A 22,517-nucleotide genomic window follows, 5' to 3' on the forward strand; every position below is an offset into this window, starting at 1 on the left:
CCCACCCCATCCTCTTTGAAGCCTTTCTCAGATTACTAAATGGACCCCCACATTCCCATGGTATCTTCCCAGAGCAGAATATGGGTACCCAGACCCTTGACCTCAACTCTATATTTAATCATGTAAATTAAGAGCATATTAATTTTTAAATGCCTGACACAGTTGGCTCAAATTCAACATGAGGTCACTAACACACCCCCTGCCATCCCCCAATATAAGTAAGAGATTCTCTTTTACTAGGGCCTTACAGTCATGGAAGTGTTTTTTTAAAAACAGATATTCTATTTATCCATATCTCAATTTCTACCTACCTTTCCAGCTAACCCACTGTTTTTTAAACTCGGATTTTTCATTTTAAACTCTCATTTTTCATTTACAATCTTCTTAAGACTTGTACAGTTGGAAAATATGGTCAAGAAACCTAGGTCTTCAAATCATTGAAAAATAAATGTTGTACAAGTGATTCTGTCACTCCAAATACTCAGGAACAGTTCAAACACATGTTCTTGGATATTCATGACTTCTCAAAGACTTCCACAAACCAAAAGGCTACTATTTCTGCATCAATAAGAAAATGCAGCCACTCAGTGAGGAGAGCTTTGAGCTGTATCTGCAGAAAACACTAGCTTCCTCATTGCCTGCAGAATCTTACTTGGTAGCCCAGGGGACTTTCCAAAGCATGGAAACCTGCAGCTTTCTGAGTCATTAAAATGATTTAGAGTTTTAAGTCCAAAGAGAAATATAATACTTCTTGTTCAGATAAGGAGGGTAAGGCTGGGCACGGTGGCTCATGCCTATAATCCTAGCACTCTGGGAGGCTGAGGCGGGCGGATTGTTTGAGCTCAGGAGTTCAAGACCAGCCTGAGCAAGAGCGAGACCCCCGTCTCTACTAAAAATAGAAAGAAATTATATGGATAGCTAAAAAATATATATAGAGAAAAAATTAGCCGGGCATGGTGGCACATGCCTGTAGTCCCAGCTACTCGGGAGGCTAAGGCAGGAGGATTGTTCGAGTCCAGGAGTTTGAGGTTGCTGTGAGCTAGGCTGACGCCACGGCACTCTAGCCCGGGCAACAGAGTGAGACTCTGTCTCAAAAAATAAATAAAATAAAATAAGCAGGGTATTTAAGTTTGTCTGCAATGTTGACTCTTCAAGGCCAAGCTGTCAGTGTGGACATATGCAAATGAAGCACACAAAAACACAAATTTGGCCTTGTATTCCTGGTGCTCAATACCAGTGAAATGTTGCTGACTGGCCTTGAGGAAAGGAAGAAGGCCTTCTGTAGCCAACTCTTTAACATCAGCAGAGAGTAACTTTTATCTGATGCTAAAGATACAATTTAACTGCAAGCATTTGTAACCAACATGATGCCTAAACTCAGATGATATAAATGGACCCCCTACCCTCTAGCCTCAGAGTTTAAGATTAGTCCAAAACAGGAAACAGCTGGAAACAGAGTTCAGCGAAAAGAGAGGAAGAAATCATATACTACTGTTTATTTATTCATCTACCAATCAAAGCTGCTTTTTCATGGTTAATATTTAAAAATATCTTTCCCTCCTAGACATTTCCCAATGAAAGCCCAAGGAAGTAACATGGTCATGTGTGTGTGTTGTGTTTAAGAAATAAATTGAGAATGCATGATTTCCTTTACTCTGGCTCTCAGTGTTCATGAAATACACACTGGCTAACAGTTGACTTACCTTCCTTGATGTCCATCTGCACTACTAGAGTGCAAGGTCTACCTCGGCAGAAATTTGCATTTTGTTTATTGCCTCCCCAGCATCTAAACTAAGCCTACCTCATAAAAAGTACTCAATAAGTATTTGTTGAGCTAACTGGCACAGCAGGTAAGTGTGAAATGAGAAGCCAGCAGGCACAGGGCAGCTAGAGCCCATGCTCTCAACGAAGTGAGGCCCACTCTGCAGACATCTTGCCTCCTTCTGTCCCTGAGAGGGGCCAAAGCTGCTGTCAGCGTCACAGTGGCATGAAAGTGTCGTGCACTTTTGAGAAGCAAATGGGTAGGACCACCTCCTCTGATAAACCAGCTCACAGATACTTTTCATTTTCTTCTGCCAATAAAGGAAGTAAACGCAGGTAATCATGTCGATATGTGAAGGCCTGTGACAGACACAAAGCATTTCATGGCACAGTCGCCTCCCCCTCCAAGCTCATGTGTGATGAGGGTGTTGGCTCCACGGTCTAGATGCAGAGCTTGAAAGGACACTGCTACGCTGTCTCTAGAGTTTTATATTTTCTTCAGTGTACTGTTTCTGGAAGGTAGAAGTGGTGACAGAAGAAAGGGTCAGCTTTAGGGAAGGGACACATGGCGAGACAGACCCCTGCTCACGCAGGAAGAGTGTGGAGGGCCACATGGCACAGACGGAATCAGGCCTGGGGAACAAACTCCTTCCCTCCTGGCATGCTCCTCTGATGAATGACGTAACGTTTCTATAGCCACTAAATCTGATTTAATAGTAATGAAATTTGCTCACTCTGCAACTTACTACCACTGAGGGAAGCCCAGGAAATTGGCTGGATAGGCTCATAAACCAAGTATGAAATTCCTCACCTGTCATTATTGGATTTTATGATCATGACCTTTAGCAAGGAGAAGCTGCAGTGAAAATGTAAAGCAGCAGCCCTACTTAAACACAAAACTCCCAAAGCTGCTGGTTGCCAAGGAAGACCCAGACACAGGGAGGTTCCCAGGGGACAGGAGCTGGGTTCCCAGTGGTGATGCCAGGCCAACCAGTAAGCTTTGGATCACTAGAGCTGTGTGTTTTCTAAATTTCTTACAGAAAATAAATATATTTTCCCTGAGGTTTTGCTCCACTCCGTGGAAAGTACTGAACTTGAGAGAGTTTATCCCCCAGGAGAGTCTCACTGGAGGCCAAACAAGGACGGATCAGAGAGACGGTTCCCACGCAGCACCCCACACTCCTGGGGCCCTGATTGTCTCATCTGTGAAATGGCACAATAATAGACCCCACTGCCAAGGTGGTAGTGGAGACCAAATACGAACTTCCAGAAACCGCTAAAGGCAGCCTGTAAACAGCAGCCATAATGACTGCAGGAAATGACGGGATGAAAAATGGGAAAAAGAGGGTTAATGAACACTGACGTTTCCGTAAGAGAGGTGGGGACCTCAAGTGCCTCCTCAGGAGGGAGAATGCAAAATGCCAGTTTGCCTTGTGTAAGCCGCAATATCTGTGTCACCAGTTCAGGGTGAATGTACCTCACAGGTATGTGCAGATGCCTTGCATGAAGCCCTTCCCTGCACAGCCCACCTGCTTTGTGGGTGCTGATGCGGAAGTGGGTCTGAGAAGGACGCAGATTCACCCACCGTCGGGGTTGCTGCCTGCCTGGAGGCTCTGGGCACTTGGCCTGGGACCTGTGGCTCTAAGAGGCCGGAGGGAAGGCAGGCCCGCCCCACGTGCTCTGCACAACCCACCCATCACCCACTGTGTCACCCCACTGTCTCCACCGGCCACCCCACCCTCTCCAGCCAGCTTGCCCCACACTGTGAGCACAGGGAGCCTCCTCCCCAGGCCAGCCATGGCCACCCGCCCCCCGCCCCCAGCCTCCTACCTCCTCAGCATCAAGGGGGCTGGTTCCCTCCCTGAGCCCCTCCTCCTGCCTCCCTTCTCCCCACCGCCCATCCATAGTTCCTTCCCATGGAATGACAACAGTAGCAGCTGTCGAGCAAGGGTCCTGCACCCAGGACTGTTCTGAATCTTCACATAAAGAACCCATTTACCTCTCACAATAGCAGCCATGGGCTCTGGCGGTCATTCCCTTCTTCATTTTCCAGATGACGAAACCCGAGGCACAGAGAGGTTAAGCCACTTTCTCAAGGCTTTCTCCACCGCGTAGGTCAGGGTAGGATTCAAACCCAGGCCTGGGCTCTGAGGGCCTTGCTCTTACCCAGTTTCTCCGGGTCGGAACAGCTCATTTTCTACGATAAGAATTCCCAAACTTTATAATTTTTGCCATCTGCCAGCGCTACCACTATTTATGTAACAATTTTCTTGGGTTAGTTTACTTTTTTGATACAAATTTATTTTAAGAATGAACCAAAGGCTCTGACCCTGAGGCTGACTGTTCAAAAGGGAAGATGGCAACACCAGTGCTAAGAGCGTGTTCGCCCGCGGGGGTTAAACTGGTCCTGAGGGGAGAGGGTGGGTGAGGGAGGCGCTTTCCTTCGTAATCAGCGTTTGGCTCCAGCAGTCAGGACCACCTGTACCAGGGGACAGTCTCCCCAGGGACGTCCAGGTTCTTTTCCTCTATGGGAGCCCAGCACGCGGTCAGCCTCTGAAGAAACCCTCGAAGAATGTTAGTAGCAGGTCACACTCAGGACAAGCTCTGTCCTCGTTCCTAATTAACGCCTGTTTTCCCCTTGGACCTCAGCACTTGGCCCGAGTCTTGTCTCCGGAAAAGAAGTTCTTTTCCTTCCAGACACAAAGCTCAGCTCCCAGCACTGAGGGAAGCGGGTGCCAACGCGTGAAGAGCCGCAGAGGCTCCCGCAGGCCGGCAGCCCAGACGAGGCACGCCGGTGGCCTCCAGCCCTGGAAGCCAGCCCCAAAAACAGCTGGTGCCCTGGCAGAACATTCGCCACTGGCTGGACAGACTTGTTTACCTCCCAGGGAAAGCCACAGAAGTGAGTCCCTTCCCTGGTGGAATTTGGAAAAGGATGTGGGTTTTAACCTTCTAAAAGCATTCACTTTTCCCTGTGGTTAAAACAAAAAGTCACAGGATGTTTTTGAGGTTGTGCTCCAGGTCTACACGTCCCATGTATCATCTGTTTGTTCTCTAGATTACACAGAAACAACAAAACGCAGGGCCGCTAGCTAACTTCACACAGAAAGTTCCCGACCTTAGACGCAAGTTGGAGGTTGTCCTATTTCTCATGCTTTGCTGTGAGTCCATAGAACATTCCAAATTAACCCCTGGAGGAGAGTAAGCCCTGGAGGGAAGGTTTGCTCCGGACAGGGGCACACTGTGGGGACCCAAAGGCCCGAGCCTGCAGAAGCATAAAACTCTTAAGAACAGGAGGCTCCGCAGCCCAGTGTTGTGCTGGCAAATGTTCAACAACCAGTTTTCTTAGGAAAAAAGCCCTGATTTATAGCATTTATGAGTTACCATGGTGCAAATATCTCCACCATGGCTGACTTCAGGCTACCAGTATGACTCCCTGGACGAGGCTTTGGGAAGATAAGTTCACAGTGCCTCTGAGGAGCCCAGGGGACACTGGCCCCAGCCCCGGGGGCTGCAGCACGACCACCCACGTCCCCCTGCCCGGGGCAGCCTGCTCCTCCCTCCTTGCAGCCGCACCCCAAAAACTGCCTGTAACCCCAACAGGGGCTGCCCTTAAAGTTCATTTGAAATGATTTTTCCCTTCATAAAAACATTAATTGTTGATAATTTATTTTATTCCTTTTAATAACTCCATTTAATAATAATTCTAATAAAAATTTAAATAGCTAGTTTGGAAGGAGGAGAGGAGCAAGCTCGGGACTCTTTTTCATTCCACCCCATGTTACCGCCACTTCTGGGCCACAGTACCTCTGGCCCTGGCTTTAGGACGGCATTGAGGGTCACTGCAAGGTCAGGGCTTGGACTTCCATAGACTGTGCTCTGCTCCTGGGCATGGAGTGAAGGGCAGAGAGCACACTCACATCGTCTCCCTGGGCAGCCCTTGTCCCCAGGGCCACTGCACATGGCTCTGCAGCTCATGCCAGCTCAAGGGTGCCAGCCCAAGGACACTGGCATCCATGCCAGCCCATGCACCCATTCGGACAGGGTGCCCTTCTGTAAGTCCACAAAAGTGTCCCCTTTTGCACCAGTGAAAAACATGCCAAAAACCTCTTGCAAAACCTTAGATTGGAAAACTGTGCCACAATTTAGTCATAAAAGTCCAGAAAACTAATAGGTTTATAATGTGAGAGAGAAGACTGTCCTTTTTGAACACGGCTGGCCTGTGATGAATCCCCACCTGGAGGAACCCACCCTGGCTGGAATCCTAAGTTACAGGGTAAAGATCAGAGCCTACTAGTGATAGCCCTGCACAGCCATGGTGGCCAAAAGCCTTTGCATACAGGAATGATTCTGAGGCTTCGGTCACCTGTATGAGGAGGAAGGCTCACCAGGCCACATCTAATGGCCTGGGATCTGGGAAGCTACAGGTGACTGCTCATGCTGTAGCAGTCAACTGCCCAGGCACCAACCCCAGTGGGGCTGCAAACACACCCCCACCCCCATGACTGTACTGGACCTGCCTGTGGTCGCCATGGCCTCTTCTCACTTGGCATCCGTCCCAGCCTCCCTAGGGTGCATCCTCCACTTGAGACACCCTTGCATCTGGGGTTCTGCACGTGAACCAGCTTGCATCATGTAGCTGCACACAGGAGAGGCTGCAAGGTGTGCCGCTGCTTTGCTGTTGCTCAGTGTGGCTGGGAGACGCTGGGTTCTTCTGGAGCAGTCCCACTAGCTGTTAGGGTGCAGCAAAACCAGCAACACGGTGGCTTCCTGACCCCAGGACCAAAGCCACCGCAATGTGTTTGGAAACTCAGCAGTGGCAGTGGGGTCTCTGGAGTCCCTTCTGATTGTGCCAGAGGAGGGTGCTGAGGGTCCACCCAGAGGCTGCTCATCCTGCCTTCCAGAGCATTGTAGACACCCTGCCTAAATGCCCTTTCTGCTTAAAAGAGCAGCAGTAACTTCCCTTTTCTGCAACTGAATCCTGACAGATACATTTCCGATGGGGCACACAGCCACATTACCAAGGATGCATTTCAGATACAGATTCCCGGAGCCCACGCGGAGATCCTGACTCCACAGCGCCCAAGCAGGGCCTGGGCACTGAACTGTCAAAAACCCTCCCCTGAGGACGCTGAGGCATGGCCTGTGGCTGGAAGTCACTGCTTTAGATTCCAGCCGGAGATACACATGGCTGAAGCTGCCTGGCCGATTTCTCTGGCCCATCTAGAGACCACAAGGAAGTCCTGAACATGTTTACATCTGGTGAGATTCTATGCGACCTCTTCTAAATTCCATGTCCAGTTGCCTCATTCCCTTGGTCAGGGCTTTTGTCTCCCAAAGCCTTCCTCCACGGAGAACCAGCAGGGAAAATGGGACCATGTTGGCCCAAACAGGGGACAGAGGAACCCATAGTATCTGCCAATGACCCAAAAACCTCTCTCCAGGCTTCTCAGAGAAGTTTGGCTGGATTTGTTGAAGGGAAATTCTCAACCTCCTCACCCAGCCAGACCCCCTACTGTGACTGTGTTCGGATGAGGTCAAGACAGCCATGGGTGGGGGGGTCAGAAGAAGAATGAAGGGGAGACCCCATTCTGAGGAGCAGCCAGCACTGCGCTGTCACCCATCCCCTGGCACCAGTGACTCCACAGCCTTCGGCCCCACCTCCTGCAGCCAACATGCAACCCTCCATGAGGGGGCTTCCAGCCCTTGGCACCAACAAGCCCCCTCCCCAGCTGGCATCAGTGCTTAATGAGTGTCCGCTCGTCCTCTAGGGCCCGCAGACAAGTGGGAGACATGGCCCTGGTCAGCGATGGTCAGCAACAGCGCATACGGTCTGCACGCGGCAGAGCCCCACCCCAGCCCCCTGGGATCATGTTTACTTAGAGGTTTTGGGAGGTCGAGAAGCGTGGGCTGCAGAGCAGCAGGGTCCCTGCACCTCCTCCGTCTGATGGCACCTGACATCAGACTCCTCAACACACCCCTCAGCCAATTCCGGCCTTTCCAGCTGTGTGAACTCCCAGTTCCTGAAGGTCTCTGAGCGTCAGGGTCCTGGGCTTTAAAACCGAGGGTGACCAAGAATATGAACTGAGATCATCGGTGTCCGATCCTGCCCAGAGAGCCAGGGGTGAGGGCAGCAAGGCAGGAGACTGGACAGAGAGGAGACACCACGTGGCTTCGGGAAGACAGGGGGCTGGCACAGGAACCCCCATCCAGCCCTGCATGCAGGCTGGTTACAGGGAACCAGGAGCTCTGGTGCCCAGTCAGGAGGCCTGACCACCCTCACCCCACAGCCCCCGGCCCAGGGCTGCCCTGGGTGCCGGTCACAGGGCACGCTCGCTTCTATCTGGGCTTTGGCTCGCTTCTGTCTGGGTTTTGGTTTTCGTTCCATGTGTTGAACACCGAGTCTAACCCATGGTGATGCCTTCGCTCTGTGTCTGCCTAGCACGCAGGAGGAAGTGGAGGTGGAAGACAGGGGAACAGAAATTCAGCCCCCTGGGGGGAAGGGCTGGGGGGGAAGGAGGGGGGACAAGCCAGGCCAGAAGCTTCTGCCCAGCAGCCTCTGTGCTGGCCGAGCTGTCCTGATGGGAACTGGACACCGCCAGGCCACGGGATGCCACAGTGCAGCCCACAGCAAAGCTGCGAGTCAGGCTTAGCCGCTGTCTAGCTAGGCCTGCTGCTGACAAAGGCCTGTCATCTCCACGCAGCAGCCAGCACCAGAGGTGGCACTAGCGGCCTGTCCTTCCCCCTGGGGAGCCCTCCCCCACCCCACCCCAAGCTTGCCCCTCGCTCCCCAGCGGCCCCTGTGTGGCAGAAGGGGGTTCACAAATGCAAGGCTCCAGCTCCAAGGAAGGCGTTCGCTCACGTGTGTGCAGGAGCATTCAGAGGATTCAGCCTCTGCCAAACTTTGCCCCAGAGAATGCTCAGAAAAGTCCCCATCAAAGAAATCTCCACGGACACAAAGACAAACTCGCTCAGTGTGGGCTGCTTGCTGCAGTATGAAGACATGGCCATTCTAACGTGAAATTCTGAGAACCTTAGCTTGCCCAAAAGAATGACAGAGGAACATAAGCGGTCATATATAGAAAGACTTAAAACATTTCCCAGTGTCAACACCTGGAGCCCAAGTCTTAAGGAGAGGTAGATTCTGGTTTAAAACCAGCATGTTCCAAGTAACCCGAGGTTTCTACCCCATTCTGGCTCCCGGGCGCCAACTGCAGACCAGGCGTTGCAGCCCAAGCCACTCGGAGGGCTGCCCAGGGCTCCCTCCCCTCAGGTGGGAGCTGCGCCTGGAACCCCATAGGGCCCCTCTTCACCCCTTGCTCCTCGGGGTCAGCCCAGCTGTTTCCCCACAGGATCACTTGTCAGCCTCCCGGCAGTTAATGCTGCCCTGACTGCCCTGATACTTTAACAGAGGAGTTTGCTCACTAAGGTATTAGTTTGGGGGGAGCAGAAGAGCAAGGTGCAAGGATCAGGCTCTCAGGACATGGGGAAGGGGTGCATTTTAGCTGCCACACTTGTTCCCGCAAGGTGACATCTTACTTAGTGTCGTGGCCCCTGAAAACGCCACCCCACCCCTCCTGGCCCCAGCAGCCACAGGGCCGCCGGTGCCCTGCTCTCCTTCAGTCTGAAATCTCCGCTGACCTTGCGTCACCTGCAGCTGAAACAGACCCTCATCCTCCCAGACACCACTCCGGGCTTTCACCCCATGTGTCCCTCTCAACACTCCGCAGCACAGAGGAGGAGAAGCGTGACTCCATTTTGCAGCTAAGCACATTCTTCCTCTAGGTCCACAGCCAGGGGACAGAGCAGCGTGGAGCACAGCCTCCCACCTCCACCATGTCTGCAGTGACCCTGCAGTGAGCTCACCCGTCCCCATTCCTGCCGTCATCAGGTTTCCCCTCCTCTGCCTCTCAAAACTCAACTCTCCCCAAGCCTTCTCCGACCAGATGCCTATGGTGGGACTTCCCGCTTCCCATTGTCCCCCAGGGACCAGCCACTTCTGTGACCCTCATAAGTGCCAAGTAAAGACACCAAGGCCAAGGGCAGAAACAAGCCTCCCAGGGAGGTGACTCCCTCTTCCCACAAAAAGGGCCAGGCCCGTCTTGCACTTCCCTGAGGGCCTCCACACCAGGCGCCAGGCTGTGTAGACTCAATAAGGCCCAGTGCCCGGCCCAGCCCGCCCGCCTGGGTTTTCTCGAAGGTTTTCTCCCCCCAATCCCCGGCACCCCCCAAGGGGCTCTAAGGCAGGCAGGGTCAGGGGAGGCCTGATGTCCCTTCTGCTCCTCTGGATAGGGGTGTCTCGCTGTGCACAACCCCACCCAATAAGAAGGCCAGGATGAAACAGCCACAGAAATCACCCGCTCCAGGAGTAGTTTCCACAGTGGAGACTGCACTCAGCCCCCGGGGAGGGCACGTGATGCCTGTCCTTGCTGCTTCCTCACCGCATGCTCTGGGGCCCAGCTCTCTGCCACCCCACTGCACACAGCCCACCAGTGTTGGAGCAAGGCTGGGGGCATCTCTCCTCTCTCTTACAGACAAGGACGCTGAGAGCCAGAGTGACAGGCCTGAGGCTGAGGCCACAGGGCTGGCCAGAGCTGAAACCTGGTCTTCTGGCTTAATTAAGATGCTCTTGTTTGGCTCAGCTCAAGTTCAGACCCCTCTGCAGAGATCCCTGGACAAGAGATGTACTTGGTTCAGAGCCTTGGCAGACACCCTCAGCCCGGCACCCACAGCCCACTCTCTCCTGTGTTTGGGGCTCAACCCATGGGCTGAGAACAGTTGGGACCAGCTCAGGGCCTCCAGCTGCTCCCTGTGCCCTGGGTCCGTCCCCAGCCTGGAAACCCCTGGCCTAGACTCCCAGGCTCCAGGAAGGGAGAGGCACCCCAGGATCTGGGCAGGCAGAGGTCTTGAAGCCTCATTAATGCCAAGGCCCACCACCATCTTCCTGAAAGACAGGAATTTGCTCCTCCGCGTGCCCACCCCCAAGGGTCTCTAGAATCTGCCCACTTGAACTAAGGTATGAAAACCAATCTTCTAAAATAGGCACCTGCTGGAGAAGCGCACGTGGACAGAGGGAGCTGCTGCCCAGGGTGCTGTCTGGCCACACAGCCTCAGGGGCCCCAGATTATCTGCACCCACCTCTCACCCTCCAGAGCCCCTGCCCTGCCCAGGGCTTGCCGACCCCACCGGTTCACTAGGGGGGAGCAGCTGCCTGGGGTGGCTCTGGGCAGAGGAAGGCTGGAAATGGAGCCGGGGCTCTGGCCTCGGGTCACAGACTGCCCTCTTCCTGGGGATGGGCACTGACAGCCCAGGCTGACCCCTGCAAGGCCAAGGGCTCCTGCCCCTTCACCTCCCAGTGGGGAGTAAGCACCACACTTATGAAGGAGGCAGCCGGACAAAACCACAGTTGAAGAGGTTCTCCTCCTTCCAGAGTCCCGCAGCCAGCGCTGGCACAAGGCCCAGCCTCGCCGCCCAGCTATGATGCCTAACACAGTACTGGAATCTGGTAAGTAACAAACAGCAGCCATGGCATAATCATCACAATCCCTCCTCTCCTTGTGCCAACACTCTAGAGTGCCCCATTTCAGTTATGATAATCACCCCCATTGTACAGCTGGGAAAATCACGCCCCGGGAGATCACGCGCTTCCCAAGGTCACCAGCCAGGAGGATGGCGCTCAACAAGAATGTGCCTCCTTCTGTTGACCCGGGGCCACGAGGACCTGAGGAAGTGCAGGCTGCAAATCCATCACATACAGGGCAAAGGCTGCCAGCGCCTTCCCAGGGTGCAGCTGCCCGTGCTGAACAGCCACCTGTGAGGCTGAGAATTGGCAGTTTCTTTCTCCAGGTCACCAGAGACTCTCCTGGGGGCCTGTTGACACACAGACTTCCCGGACACTTGCAAGCATCCTGGTACCCAGGAAACTGCATTGCCACCAGCATCCCAACCTTTGTCAGTCCATAGGGTTTCTTTAACTCTGGGTCTGGATTTTGATCTTCCAGCTGACAAGGCCTGTGACCGTCCTGAGGCACCCTGGGTGCCACCGCGTGAGGTGCCTGGGCAGGAAAGCACTTTGCTCGGTGGCAGTGTGTGTGTCTGCTGGCAGGACAACCAGCACCAGTGTCTGGGGGGCTTTCCTTGGAGAAGGGAAGAAGAAAACCTCATGTCAAAACCTAAAATGACCAGGAAAATAATTAACCTGCATCCCTCACATACGAGCTGTATGTACACTTTTCACCCAAACACTAAATAGAAATAGTCACCTGGTCTCAAGCCTGGCTAAGGTGTGCAAAACCATTTTGGACTAAGTCTGTTTATTTTTAGAGAGAGAGAATAATAAATACTTTGCTGTACTCATAAATTTGCCTCTGGCCCAGGGCTGCTTCGGTGCACTGGCTGCGGGCCTGAGAACTCCCACGTGGTTGGCATGTGACCGCATGTCTCAGCAGGCTGGCCCGTGCCCAGCTCACACACAGCCTGAGGCTGCCTCACACTAACTCGGTGTGCACATGGTGACGTCCAGCCCAGGGGGCTGCCGCACACAGTCTGCTGCCATGGGGTCCAGGCATACCTGAGACAGTGAGGGAAAGAAATTAGCCCTTGGGGAGCACCATGGATGGACCTGCTCACTGCTGGGCCTCCGGGTGTCCAGGTAGCTCCTCAGCACCCCCAACCCCCGACATACGGTTTTCATCTTTTACTGAAGAACCGCTCCCACGGCTGCAGCCCCTAGTTCCTTTCCAGAGATTTGTTCATGCATAGACGGAGGTGCGCCAGCGATAGGGAAGCAGCTGAACTGCTAGTGAACTCAAGCAGCCACTTGGTGACCCGAGTGGCTGGGGCAGACGGAGAGATGTGGCAATAAAGGACACACCTGGGGACATCGTGGGCCTGAGATATCCACATAAGGGAAGTTGAGCCCTAAGCAAAGGGGGCTTTAATGGAGAACCGACATCCTGCACTGAGGGACCCCAAAGCCTCCAAGCAAGGCAGTCCCCTGCGGGAAGCAGCTCTGGGAAAGCCCGTCTAAGCCCACACGCATGCACGGTGTCCAGAAGGGTGCTTGGCACATGCAATCTGCTTAAGGAATCAAAGAATAGAAATATCAGCTTTTAATAAAAACTGTTCAGAGACAATTGTATTTATTGTCCCACTCTCATAAGGGTGCTGAGAGGCAGGCTGAGTGGACTGGGCTGGTTTTATTGCTCCAGCACATATTTTGTGCAGCTTGTGTCGTGTTTACTTCTCCTGGGATGATAGAACATTTCCAAAGCTGAAACATGCTCCCTGGTACTCAGATAATCCCTCCCCTGGAGCCAGACACAGGCACAGGAGACTGGGCCAAACACCCCCTCTATACCTCTGATGTTCATGACGTTTGTTTAAAAAGCCCCAGTTCCTTCTATGGGAATCTAAAGACATTAAGTGCTGCCAAGTGAATGAGAAGGCCAGGCCTTCTCCCAACTTGGGTGATCCTGCAGCTAACTGTCCCAGCAGGGGTGTTGGGCATGTTGTCCCAGCAAACAGACGGGGTGGCCCAGGTTGCCTGCTGGGCGCTGAGACCCCACCAGGGGACACAGTACCTGTAGGTGATCCTCACTTCGGTTCCAGGTTCATCTCGCTCCCAGATCAAAGCCACACTCTCAGGGGACTTCTGGACATGCTGATCCAAGCAGTTGACTGCACAAAAACAGGTTTTGCAGATGTTACAATTGGTGCTTTCAGAGTGAGAATCCAAATAGGTGGTAGGGGGTTTCTAGTTTGCTGAAGAACCTTGCTCTGCACCCGCTGAGAGGGACTCTGCCCTTATCCATGGAGAGGTTTCTACCTCTTCGCAAGCAGGATGATTGTCAGAGCTGCGAAAACAAAGATGGTCACTACACAAGCATGATCCCAAAGGCGTAAGGTAATTTCTCACCAATATTCTGAAGTGGTCACTTCGTGACAGTGGTCCCAACCCTGGCTGCACATTGGCCTCCCCTGGGCCATGTCCCGCCACCAGTGGGCCCTGGGCTTTCAAGGCTCCTGGATGGTTCTGATGTGTGGCCAGGGGTGGGCACCACAGCAGCACTGCTGGAAAGAGCACGGTGCACACAGGACGCTCCCGCTCCAGTGCACGGCTGCTGCGGCTGCTCCCGGGACCCAGGGGGATCTGTCCCAGGGTGGAGGTGCAAGCCCAGATGAGAGGCCAAGTCCCCTCTCATGTGTTTGACCAGCACCCTAGAAACCAGCCCCTGCTCCAAGAAGTGACTCAACAGTAGGGAACTGCCATCCTGGTTTTCCAGAAGCCTCTGCTCCCCTGCCCTCCATTACCCAAGCTCAGATCACATGACTTCCCATAGAAACAGAAGGTCAGTTCTGCCGTTTACTGTAAACCTGGGGGTTGCTGGGTCGCGTGCATTGGCACGCTGCTCGGTGTTCATTGATCTCAAAGGTGAGCCTGGCTCGGGCTGGCAAATGCTCAGCCCTTCTCCACCCCAAAGCCAGGTGATCACGACTCACTTTCCCACAGGAGGGCCCCAGGTATGTGGAGAAAGTGAGTCCTGTGAACAGCTTCGGGGGCAGCAGCCACCCCACCTGGTCTCTCAGGGTCACCCCAGTATCCCATATATAAATTATCCCCCCAAACATTTAATAAACGAAGATAGATGCCAGGGAAAAAATTACTCATACTAATAACTGACAGAGGAGAAAAGTTCTTTGAACTACTAGAAGAATAGAAGAGAAGAAATGCCAAAAAAGTTGAAGAGAAGAAAACTGAGAAGGGGCTCAGTGGCAGACCTGGATTTACACACCACATCCACCATCAGTGTGAGTGTGTGTGTGCGCACACACATGTGTACACACGCACAAGTGTAAACCCCACATGAAGCCCTCACCAGGGTCTCCGGTGACGTTCACAGCCACAGCCCACAGGCGCCGGGCTCTGTGACCTCACTACCATCAAGTACATGGGCAGGGTGGTTGCTCTCTGTTCCAGCACAACACGGTTTATTACTTTAAAATCACTAGAATCTCCAACCCACCCCCTGGAAGCCTTCCCCATTTTCCCAAATGATTTTCTGGGTGATGGGGGGGTCTTTTAGGAGCACAGGGGAGAGGGCGTATAAACCCTGCAACAGTTAGTTCAACCAGTCTCCTGAGCGCCACCTCTGCTCCAGGCAACCTGCGAAGCGCAAAGGGAAACGCAGGGACAGACGCTCAGTCCCTGCCATGGGTGCAGGAGGCAGATGCAACTAAGAAACAGCGAAAGTAACCAACAAACACAAGGGAGGCTGCAGCAGGCATCGTGACCAAACAGGAGCACGGAGCTGAATCTACCCTAAGAAGGCAAACCCAAGGAAGAGCCACCTGACACCAAAACAATAATGACCACAAGCGGCTCCATGTAGACAGCATCCCCTGTGGGCCAGAAGAAGGGACCATCAGTATCTCCTCTTACAGCTGGGAAGAGAGGCCCAGAGAGGTTAAGCAGCCTGCCCAAGGCCACACAGTGGCAGAGCTGGATTCAACGCAGGCAGATCAGCTCCAGAGTCTACACCGACACCCTGCCCTCCACTGCCAGCCTGTAACAGTCCAGCCAGGCAGCGAAGACTGCTCTAAGAACAGGAGGGAGAAGGGTGAGCCCTGCCAGCAAAGCAAGGACAATTCAGGTAGGTGAGAGGAACAAGGAAACTATGACGGAAATGGAAAAACAGCAAGGCTGCCAGGGAGAAGGTTAGTACCTGGCGTAGCAAACATTAGGCAGCCTGGCCCACAGGCTGAGTTCAGCTTACAGATGTGCCGAGTCTGACTGGCGTGTGTGTGTATGTGTGTGTGCACGCATGTGCGTGTATGTATGTGTGAGCACGCTACTCCAGTCCAATATTTTAAAATCAAGAGTTTTCACACTAGGCCGGGCATGGTGGCTCATGCCTGTAATCCTAGCACTCTGGGAGACCGAGGCAGGTGGATCGCTCAAGGTCAGGAGTTCGAGACCAGACTGAGCAAGAGTGAGACCCCGTCTCTACTGAAAAAAAAATAGAAAGAGATGATCTGGCCAACTAAAAATACATATAGAAAAACTTAGCCGGGCATGGTGGCGCATGGCTGTAGTCCCAGCTATTTAGGAGGCTGAGGCAGTAGGATCGCTTGAGCCCAGGAGTTTGAGGTTGCTGTGAGCTAGGCTGACCCCGTGGCACTCACTCCAACCCGGGCAACAGAGCGAGACTCTGTCTCAAATAAATAAATAAATAAATAAAGAGTTTTCACACTAAAACCATGGATTTCTGGCTTCTGAACAATTAGCAGAGAGGCCACCCCTCATGGTGGCCCTGTCCCCCAGCTGCCGGCCTATCCCCTCCAGTGACTTTGGGTAGGTTATGGCAAGCCTGCCAAGGCCCGGCCGAGGACGGACACTGCAGAAAGACTCCAAAGAGGACCAGACTTGGGGAAGACCATGCAGGAGAAGTGGGCCCTGCAGGAGGAGGGCACCGCTGGCTTGTGCACAGGGGCCTGCCTGAGCCCCGGGGCACTCTAGCCACCACTTGGGGCTGGTCACAGGTACAAATCCTTAGCCCCACGCAGACCTGCTGAGTTAGAAGCGCCTCATAAGAAGTCCCGAGGAGATTTGTGCCCACGCTAGCGTCTGAGAAGCTCTGCTCTGACACACTGTCTCCACTCTGAATTTGACCTGGAGTCAGTCACATTGAAGAGAGGCCTGCCCAGTGTAAATTGGCAAACAGCCTCTGAGTGCTCCCGTGACCTGCCCAAGGGCCCAGCGGGAGGCAGCAGGAAGGGCTCAGACCTGTTTGACACCACGCCCAGGGTTCATCTCAACACGTGGCCTGCTCCCAGGGCAGCCCGGCACCTTCTCACTCAGGGTGGCTGCCCAACTTCCGACTGAGACCCTCACAGCCTCAGAGCCCAGCAGGGCATCCTGTGCCTGTTTTATGGCCAGCAGGCAGGCAGAGCTGAGGAGGTGAAGGGGAGCCCTGCCACAGGATGGACGGCACCCACGGTGCAGCTAGGTGGCCGGCGAGATCAGCCACATGTCCATCTCTTCCGGGGCTGACAGACGGCATGAAGCCGGCAGATCATCATGGAGCCCATGTGCAGTGTCCTCAGGTGTCTCTGACACACAGAAGGCGCTCAAAAAGTGGCCACCAAGGCCCCCATAATCTACTGCTCCCCACTGGCCGTGCCAACTCTAGTGAGCTCCTTCTGCCCCAGAGCCTTTCACTGGTTTCTCCCTGCCTGGGTTGCTGTCCCCTCTGCCCACCCATGCTGCGGGTCTCAGCCTAACTGAGCACCTCCCTTCCAATGAACCCTGAGCCTTCCTCTAACTCTGCCCGAGCTGTTCAGTGCTTGCAGCCCGCCTTTGGGCAGGGGCTGAATATCTGTTCACACTTGTATACAGCCAGCCTAACCCAGAGCACAGAGCTGGGGAAGTGCCAAGCTCTGGGCAATGGACAGAAGGCCACATCCTTGAGCTGGTGGGGCACACTGTGGTCTAACTGGCACCAGGTTGTCCCCCCAGCCCAAGGGAGGAAACAGGCCTTTTTGTCTTTGTGGCTTTGTCCCTCAAGTGGATGTTTTCTCTTTGACCTAAAGTGGAGCTTCTCAACCTTAAGTGGCCTCAGGACCCCCCCAAGGGCTTATGAACAAGCAGAGGGCTGGGCTCACCCCAGTCTGATTGAGCATTTGCATTTCAAACAGCGTCCCGGGACCACACTCTGACGGACGGACGTGTGTACATGTGTCCACAGGCACATCTACTTCTGTGTACATTCCAGAGGGTCTTCTTCTTCCTTTTGGGCTGGGTAATTACACATACTTGCCAGGCCTGTGGGATATCTGGCCACAGCCTCACTGGCTGGCAGCCTAGGTCACAGTTAAAAACCCAAGGTTTAGAGTTCTGCCCCTGTCCTACTCACCAACCATAGACAATACACATTGTTTAACACACATCTCAGTTTCCTAATGCATGGGTAGGTATATGATCCCAGATTCTGGGTGTGACTGTAAGAATTAGGTGCCATTTGAGACTTTCCTGTTGTGGGTTCAGGTTGTGTTGCCAGGGGCAATGCAATAAGCCTTTGCTCACAGCCATAAGCGCATGCTCAGGTGGCTGATGCGCAGGTGACTAGAGCACCTAGAGAAAGCACAGTGTGGGGTCTGGGAGGGACAGTGGCCCCAAAATGCCATGTACATGTTGGCTCTTAGCACACATTTATGGTTCCTGCTATTGCATCAATTGCAGGAATAAAAAGAAGGAAGGGTGGGAGGGAGGAAAGGAGAGAAGGTAAGAGGAGAAGGAAGGGAGGGAGGGAGGGAGGGAAGAAGAGAGGGAAGAAGAAAAGGAAATTAAAAAGAAAAAAACCTTCTGTCCAAAGAACTGGGCAGTGGGACAAGAAAATTCCATTTCCAAGCATTTCCAAGAACAGTTGGGCAAGGGCCCAGTACAATATAGGATGTAGCTCAAACCCCACCTCCTATTTAAGCTTTTCCAAATATCCCAGCACACAATGACCAATGACCTCTTGTTCCACCTCTCAGTGGCCCACACCATGTAACACTTCCCTATTCTGCCCGGGGCCCACTCTGGGACACAGTACTAACTATGCCCCCATCTGGGCCACAATGTCTCTGAGGGCAGGAACCATGTGCCCGAGATTCCTTTATCATGCTGTCCCCCAGCAGCTACAAAGACCTTAAGCAAGTTACCCCAGTGTGGATTTGTTCATTTGCTGATTGATGGTCCATCTCTTCGTTAGAATGCAAGCATGTTTTGGATTACTTGTATATGACTTAGAATCTTTATTTCCATCTGTGCAATGGAACCACCAGCCCCTCCACACTGGTGCCAGGAGAACGGGATGAGCCGTTGGGAGCAGAGTGCGGCTCAGCCAGGGTGCTCCATCCTGCTCCCTGGAGTCCAGGTGTGTGCTCAGGGCCCAACACAGCCTGCAGGTGGTTAGCTAATGCCTGTGGGTGGGTCATGGGTTTTTGGTTTTGTTAAAAAAAAAAAAAAAAAAAAGAACTCCCAGAGCATTTGCATTTCCATTATAAAGATGACACACACTAATGTAGGAATTTTCAATAACTCTTCTTGGCCATCCCTTACCCTCACACACCCCGACTTTAAGCGAAACCAGCATACAGAAATCCAATTTTAATCAAAATAAACTAGGGAGTTAATATTCACAAAAGGGTTTTCTTTAAATAGTAATCCTCCCTGGTACATTTTAAGATATTACATCAGTCACAAAAATTGTATTTGCCAACTTTCCAGAGCACCTGCTATTTAAAGCAAGTCATGCCTCTGACGACTGCGGAGAATCCAGACACTGCTCTGGGGAACCCTCCTCTCCAGATTAGGGGTCACGCCATCATTTAGATTTCCTTGAAACACTGTAGAAAAGCTACTTTATTCGCTGAGAGAAAAATGAGCGAAGGCGTGCCGTAACTTGCCACATCAGGGTCCCTGCTGTCTGAGTTATTGCAGGCATGTCACGGAGAGCAGAGAGCAGCAGTAACATGGTTCTATCCCTGCAATTAATGTTCTGAAAGCATCCAAGAAATCTCTCAGTGCTCAGTGCTTGGTTCAAAATAGTTTTTTACACTCTTGCTTGAGTAAGACTACACACACTTAAAAAAATCACTCAAAATTTGGGGCTTAGAAAATAGAGCATAGTTGTGAGTTTTGAAAGCAACACGTGTCATTATCCTCCGGTTCTGCATTTGCAACTTCCTGACAGCTTGAGTTTCTATGCCACAGAGCAAAAACATCCGTTGGGCCCGACAGAGAGAGCCAAATTTCAAAGGTGGGCAAGAATCCCTCTTAGAACTTGGCTTTCCAAAGAACCTTCTGCAAAGCAGTTGTACACAAACGCAATAGAGGCAAGTCACCTGAGGGAGTGGAGACTCTACCTGCCCTGTCCAGTGGGCCCCTGACACCATAACCCCACCTGGCAATCAGAGCTCCGGAACTGGCAGGATCCTGTGATGCTCTGAGAGCCTTCTTGGCCACCTGCACACCTTCCTAAGCCCACTCCCCACCCATCCCAGGCTGATCAGATGCAAATCCATGTGGTCCATGTCAGATGAAGCATAGCTCACTTAGCAGCACTGCTGAAGGTCAAGTTCAAAGTCACAGCCTCCTCACATGCTTCATTAATAAATAACAAATGGCCAGTAATTGGGAGTGCTGAGTGCTTTACAAGTGTTTTCTCTTTTAATTCTAATGACAGCTGTGGGATGGGCGTGCCCATATTCCCATTGATAAGAAAACAGGTTCAGTCAGGTGCCAGGGCAGAGGAAGCCTAATAGTTTCTGTGCTGGTACCTTGGACCTCAGGTTGCAGGACATTCCCTGGGCCCTGCATCACGCTGTGAGAAGCCCTGTGAGGAGCTTTGGGCCACAGTTCCAGGTGAGCCCAGCCCGCAAATTGTCCCAACCCAGGCCACAGACTTGGGAGAGAGAAGTGGACAGATGACTCCAAGCTCAGACATCAGGGAGCAGAAATGGTAAATTAAATGTATAGGAGGCAGCTGGTGCGGACTGAGCTCCTGCACCAGGCTCCCCTGACCAAACCCAAAGGATGTGCTGAAGGCCCATGCCACCAAGCCACAACTAAGTTGTTTATCTGACCTTCTGAGAGCTCAGGAGAGTGAGACCATAGCCAAACCCTCAAACATGCCAGTTTAGGTGGCAGTGCTAACGCAGTTCCTTCTGCTTTAACCTTTACAAGGTAAGTGACTTTGAAACAACCAATCTGCTTTTTGTTCTCTGTGCCTGTCTTCTTCAGTCCTTTTCCATTTATAAAACCAACCTCCTCTGCTCAGCCCATCAAACACTCACCCTGTTTTATGGAATGAGGTGTAACACAATTAAGATCTTTAAACCAGAGTCAGCTCCATCAGGCCCTGTCCAAAGTCCTGACCCACGAAGCCCGTGAGTGTGCTAAAATGACTGCTATCTCGCACCACCGAGCTTGGGGTGCGACTAGAACAGCATTTAGTTACACACTCTCTTTGTTTTACAGATGAGGAAGCAAGAAATCAAACCAAGTTGTGATTCTAAAGACACACCTGGAGCCACTAAAGTCCACTGCACCACCCACACACCACTGTTTGTTTGCTGTTTGTTTGTTTGTTGAATAGAGCCATCTCCAGCACACTAATCCAGATTTTGCCTGTTTTAGAAGTGCCTTCATCTGCCCTGATTTGCAGTATACAGGTCAGTGGTTCTGAAACCTGAGTGTGCACCTGGAGCACCTGGCGGGCTTGTTGAACATAGGTGGGCCCCACCCCCAGGGCTTCTGATTCCAGATGTCTAGGACAAGCCCCACAACTGGTTTCTAAAAAGTTTCCAAGTAATGATGATGATGCTGGTCTGCAGACTACACCGCAAGGGCCGCTGATATATGTTAGGTTTGCTCCAGGTGGGAACACGAAAAGTATGTATAGGACGGAATGCAGGACGGAATGCGGTTAATGGAAAACTTAGGCTTGTAAAATAATAGCCACAGGAGTCTGGAGAGTCCCCAGAGGAGGTAAAATCTAACAGACAGCTAGAGATGCTGGCATTCCTATCCCTTCTGATAAGGACGGAACTACCCCCTCCCTTATCTCTGCCGGATGAGACAGATGTGGGGTTCCCAGAAATTGGTTGTTTAAAACTTTTATTGCAGCGGCTGTTCTGGCCCAGATACTCACAGTACTCACCCCCTACACAGAGGAACCCTCAATAAAACCCAAGGCTTTCCTCTCCCTCAGGGTGGATGCTTTTTTGGCCTCTACCCATCTGCACCCAGATGCTCAAATAAACAGCATTTTGCTACACCTGAGGCTTTGTGTGTCTCCCTCTCCACTCCAGACCTAAAAGCATAGATATTCCTGAAGGGGTAATGGGAGTTTCAAGAGTGATGCTCCTTTGGAACAAGCCACTATCATGCTGACTTTATCACACACCACAGACAGATCAGGCCAAAACACCTCCATCCATCCATAACTTCGTCGGGGGCTCCCAGGGCAGTCATGGCCTGGTCTGGTCCTTTTGCATACTGTCACCTCTGTGGTTTGCAGACACTGGCGAAGGGCAGAGACAGTGCTGACAGATGGGGGCTGGGGGGCATGCACATTCAAGGTGAGGAAGCTGCTGAAAGCTGCTTTTCTACAAGTCAGTTTTCGGAAGCTCCTTTTCTGCCTGAGGTAGCCATAAGGCCGAATCTTCAGGAGCAATGAGTGAAGGGAAGGAGGCAGAAGAACTGCTTGCTGAGCACACCCCAACCCTGACCTCCTGCACAAGAGCCTTTCTGTGTGCCCTGGGAGGCCCGCCCCACTATCTTATCTGAGAGTGAGGCTGCAACTCTGCACCAGCCAGCTATGGCCTTGGCCTCTCCCAAACGAGCTGCACACTTTCTGTCTCTGTCCTTTAGCAAGCTGCTAGTCCCCTTCAAGGGCACATTCCACCAACTCTGCAGATGAAGGGTTTGGGGTTTTTTTTCCAACTAGTTCAAGGACACTTGCTGCTGACTCAATTTTAAAGAAAACACATCTAGTAAGTGATTCATTTTAATTAAACCAGCAAAGTGATATACAGTACAAAAAAAATTTTTTTGGTCCAAAGTTCCTTTAAGTTCCTTTGTTTGAAAAACAACTGCAAGATACTACCTATAATTTTATGGCATTTCTGAAGGTAACAAACCAAAATTGCTAATGCTTACTGATCACTAATTAGTGCTGGGCCGGCTCCACGCCTTCCAGCACTGTCCTCAC

The 22,517-nt window shown here is 52.2% G+C and overlaps 1 protein-coding gene across 2 annotated transcripts in view; it reads right to left on the reverse strand.

Moving 5' to 3' along the window:
- The window catches only part of ACSS1 (acyl-CoA synthetase short chain family member 1), a 50,823-nt gene that overhangs the window by 26,772 nt on the left and 1,534 nt on the right, over positions 1-22,517 (reverse strand). For both annotated transcript variants that reach the window (XM_045529081.1, XM_045529082.1), the window contains exon 2: positions 13,341-13,437. In XM_045529081.1, the coding sequence (XP_045385037.1) occupies positions 13,341-13,437 (97 nt within the window). The remainder of the gene's footprint in view (positions 1-13,340; positions 13,438-22,517) is intronic.

Source organism: Lemur catta, chromosome 17 (genome assembly GCF_020740605.2).
Source record: "Lemur catta isolate mLemCat1 chromosome 17, mLemCat1.pri, whole genome shotgun sequence".
Classification (NCBI taxonomy): Eukaryota; Metazoa; Chordata; class Mammalia; order Primates; family Lemuridae; genus Lemur; species Lemur catta.